The following is a 3,858-nucleotide window of genomic DNA, read 5'->3' as shown; positions in this document are numbered from 1 at the left end:
TCTGCTACCCAGCTAAAGAAACAGTGATGTTTTCCAATGCCAGAGAAGATGCCAGGAGTGGTGGGCTTTCCAGAGTTAGGCTTTTTTTTTCTTTTCTTTTTTTAAGATTTTATTTATTTATTTGACAGACAGAGATCACAAGTAGGCAGAGAAGCAGGCAGAGAGAGGGGGGGAAGCAGGCTCCCTGCCGAGCAGAGAGCCCGATGCGGGGCTCAATCCCTGGACCCTGGGACCATGACCTGAGCCGAAGGCAGAGGCTTTAACCCACCGAGCCACCTAGGCACCCCCAGAGTTAGGCTTTACATGGGGAATTGGAACTTTATGGGAATTGTACGAGCAGGCTGACCTTAGAACCCCGCCTGCCAGAGACAGAACTGCTTGTGTTTGAGAGAATGCCTGGCCCCTCCCACAGCTGTGATCTCTATGGGAGCAGGAACAGCTCTGCAGCCTTTCCACTACCACTACACACAGGGTGCATCTCCTTCATCACTGCTGGGTGTTCAACGAGGATGGTGGGAGGCATTTGAAGGGCATGGGGAAGAACCCTGAGAATGGAGACACCATCCTTGCCCTCTTAGCCCTCCAGCCTCACCCCATGCCCTTCGGGGTGGAAGAGCGGCGCAGACCTTTGTGTTTTGCATGTGTGTGTGTTCGCGCACACACACAAGCGCGCGCGCACACACACACACATACGCGCACACACGCACAAGCCCTCCCAGGATTGAAGATTCCGTCATGGTAAGTAAGAGGCAAGACAAGTAAAATTGAAGCTTGGAGGAAGTTGCTTTCACAAAAATTTATTTTTCAGGGTGTAGAAACCCGAGCCAGGGCAAAGCAGACCCTTAGGACTCTTCCTCGGGCAGCTGATACTTAGTAAAGAGTCTCCTGATTCTCCTGCCAATTCTGCGAATACCCCGCCTCGCTCTCCCGAGGAGATCGCGCAGCCCGCCGAATTTGCTGACTTCCAGGTTCTGTGCATCAAAAGGAAACACATTCTTTATGGGAGCTGGTCTGGACCCAGGGTCAAGACGAAACCCCTCCATCCTAGACACTCCCCTTCTTGGGCCACCCCAAGAGCCTTGGGGCTCCGGGTCATCCTCTGGCTCTATCCTTCTGTTAGAGTATGTGCTGGATTGAATCCCTGCACCCATGGAGGAAGAGACTGGCCTAGGGAAGGCAGGGGGCTTCACACAGTCTCACAGCTGAAAGCTCATTACTCAAACTAGCTCTCAAGCCTCAAAAGGAGTCCAAATCCCCTGGAGGGTTTGTTAAAGTACGAATTGTTGGGCCCCACCCCAGAATTTGATTCTGCAGGTCTGAGGGGGGCCTGTGAATTTGCATTTTTAAAAAAGATTTTATTTATTTATTTGACAGAGAGAGAGAGATCACAAGTAGGCAGAGAGGCAGGCAGAGAGAGAGGGGGAAGCAGGCTCCCTGCTGAGCAGAGAGCCCAATGCGGGGCTGGATCCCAGGACCCCTGAGGAGGCAGAGGCTTAACCCACTGAGCCACCCAGCCGCCCTGAGAATTTGCATTTCTAACAAATTCCCAGGTTCTCAGGATCACACTTTGGGAACCACTGTTCTAAAGGGTTGTAGAGACAGTCCTGGAGACCTGAGGCTCAGGTTAAGGGAGAAGCCCAGGGTAGGAAGGGCTTTCTCTGCCTGGATGTGACAGTGGTTAAGTGGCCCATAGGATGTTCTCTACACCACCCCCATTAACCCCTGCAACCCAGAAGGGGCCACTCACCTCCTCACAGCTGATGTCAAAGTAGCTCTTGTCTTCGTCCAGGCTGACTGTCCCAGCACACTGTTTCACCAGCTGAGAAGAGGAGGCTCTGGGTCAAACTGGAACCTCCGTGCCATAACCTCCCAGCCTCACCCCAGTGGCTGGAAATATTCCCAGGAAGCCACTTGCTCAGCTCCCAGGGGGGCATCTGCCAGCACCCCCAGCCTTACCCCATTGTCCTTGAAATCACACTGCTCCAGGGGCTGCTGTGTTGTCTTGGGACACACAGTCTCCTTCACAGTGAAGCTTGCTGGCTGTGGGATGTTAGGGTTCTCGTCCTGGTCAGGGGAGGAAGTGGGAAGACCAGACTCAGGCTCATGTTTGCCTTCTCTAATCTATATCCCTGCCCAGCTTCCCCAGCCCATGCCCCTCACCAACCTCCCAGCTAAGAGAGCAGCCTTTCAATAGCCCCTGCTGTGTGTCTGATACTGGCTACGTGCTAAGGCACAGAGGTGAGGAGGGCAGAGCCCATTCCCGCCCTCCCCAAGCTGAGAGCATGAGCAGACCTCAGACAAGCTCTAATGAGTGGCACCCCCTTGTCAGGGAGCCGCAGGAAAACAGGGGTCTCCTGGAGACAAAGACATTGCCACTGGAATCTCAAGGCTGAGCAGAGCCCTTCCCAGGGCAAGGAAGTCACATCCCAGAGCCAGTAATCCCACTCATCCCCAGAACTTCCAGAAGGCTGAATGGAATTGGCATCTCTTCACACACAGCAGAGATTCTAAGGCAAGAAGCGCTCATGCTGGGGGGGTTGGGAGGCGGCACACAGCTCTGGGAAGGTTTCCTGGAAGAGGTTGGACCACACTTAGAGAAAAGCCTTCTTGACATGAGCAAAGCATGAACAAAGGAAAGGACAGCACGGACATCCTGGCTGGCCAGAGCAGAGCGTCCCTCCCACTGTCACCCTCCCCGACTCACTCCTTGAGGCTCTGAGTTCAGCTTCAGGAGACGGTAGAGATTCTCATCTGAGGACCTCTGGTTTAAGCTATCCACAACACGGAGCACAGCCTCCCTGTAGCTCAGGGTCCGTGAGGTGGCCGGAGTGACCACCAGGCCGAGAAGCAGTAGCAACAGTGACCACCGCTGCAGGGAGGTGCTGTCCCTCTGGGTCTCCATGGTCCCCAAGTCGACCTCCTCCCAACCTGCAGGTCCCTCCTTTATGCCCAACCTGAGCGTGATGCAAAGACCCAACCAGGAGCCTTCCTGACCCACCCATCACTGGCTGCCTGCCAGGATGTGGACAGAGGCTTGCCTCAGTCCCTCCTGTGGTTGCCTCACGGGGCTTGCTGGACAGCGGGCAAGAGGTCCTCACGTGCGACTAAAGAAATAGTTTCTCCATCTCCCTGGCAATGTGTTGGCCTCTCCTGGGCCCCACAGGGGAGTGTCATGGCCAGGGTTGCTCAAGAGAGTTGAGTACCCTGGAGAAAAAGGGAGACAGACAGCTGTCCAACATCCTTCTCCCCAGGAATCACGGTAATATAATATATTCACCACTCAATCTCCAGCTCTAGGCATTGTCTTGCATCCAGTTGGCACTCAGCTCATGTTTGATGAATGAATAACAGTAACCACCCCTCCTCTAGAGCCTGACCACCCCCTGCCCAGTCAGTTGTAAGGGAAACCTTCAAGGCCACAACATCCTGTTCTCTGGACCCAGCCCTCGGACAGCTCAGGGGCTCAGCTGTGGCTGTCCCCCTTTCTTGGGTCATCTCCACTGCCTTTCTCAGCCTGAAAATGGCCCATTGCCCTGGCTCCTCCCCACCCAAGCCCGAGGAAGGGTCGTCAACCTTCATGGACCCCCTTCTTCACTCTCTGACACTCACGCTGCCATAGGCTGGCCAGCACTCGCTGGATGCAGTGGTCCCTCTCAAGCCTTGTCTTTACCTGCACAGGCACTGATGACCCCTGCTCCACTGTCCCCTGATGCCACTCTCCTGGTTTCCCTCTCATGTCCCTGGGGACATCCCCTCTCAGGACACCAGTTATGAGAGACAGACCTGGTCTGTATCTCTACATTCAAGACCCCCATGAATACCCACTGCTTGTCTCCACTAGGTCTGCTGTTTTGCTCA

General features: G+C 54.7%; 1 protein-coding gene across 2 annotated transcripts; it reads right to left on the bottom strand.

Moving 5' to 3' along the window:
• Positions 1-764: 764 nt before the first annotated feature.
• CAMP (cathelicidin antimicrobial peptide) lies at positions 765-2,932 on the bottom strand. 2 transcript variants are annotated; one of them, XM_032318507.1, is made up of 4 exons: positions 2,705-2,932; positions 1,957-2,064; positions 1,748-1,819; positions 765-995 (listed from the first exon to the last, which is right to left on the bottom strand). In XM_032318507.1, exons 1-4 carry the CDS (start codon positions 2,900-2,902, stop codon positions 843-845), a joined length of 531 nt encoding a protein of 176 aa, XP_032174398.1. In that variant the 5' UTR covers positions 2,903-2,932; the 3' UTR covers positions 765-842. The 2 variants fall into 2 exon arrangements, with proteins under 2 accessions (XP_032174398.1, XP_032174405.1); XM_032318514.1 differs by having other exon boundaries at positions 765-971.
• Between the last annotated feature and the right edge of the window lie 926 nt (positions 2,933-3,858).

The sequence above is a fragment of the Mustela erminea genome, chromosome 1 (assembly GCF_009829155.1).
Source record: "Mustela erminea isolate mMusErm1 chromosome 1, mMusErm1.Pri, whole genome shotgun sequence".
NCBI lineage: Eukaryota > Metazoa > Chordata > Mammalia > Carnivora > Mustelidae > Mustela > Mustela erminea.
This window is presented reverse-complemented; position numbering and strand designations above follow the sequence as displayed.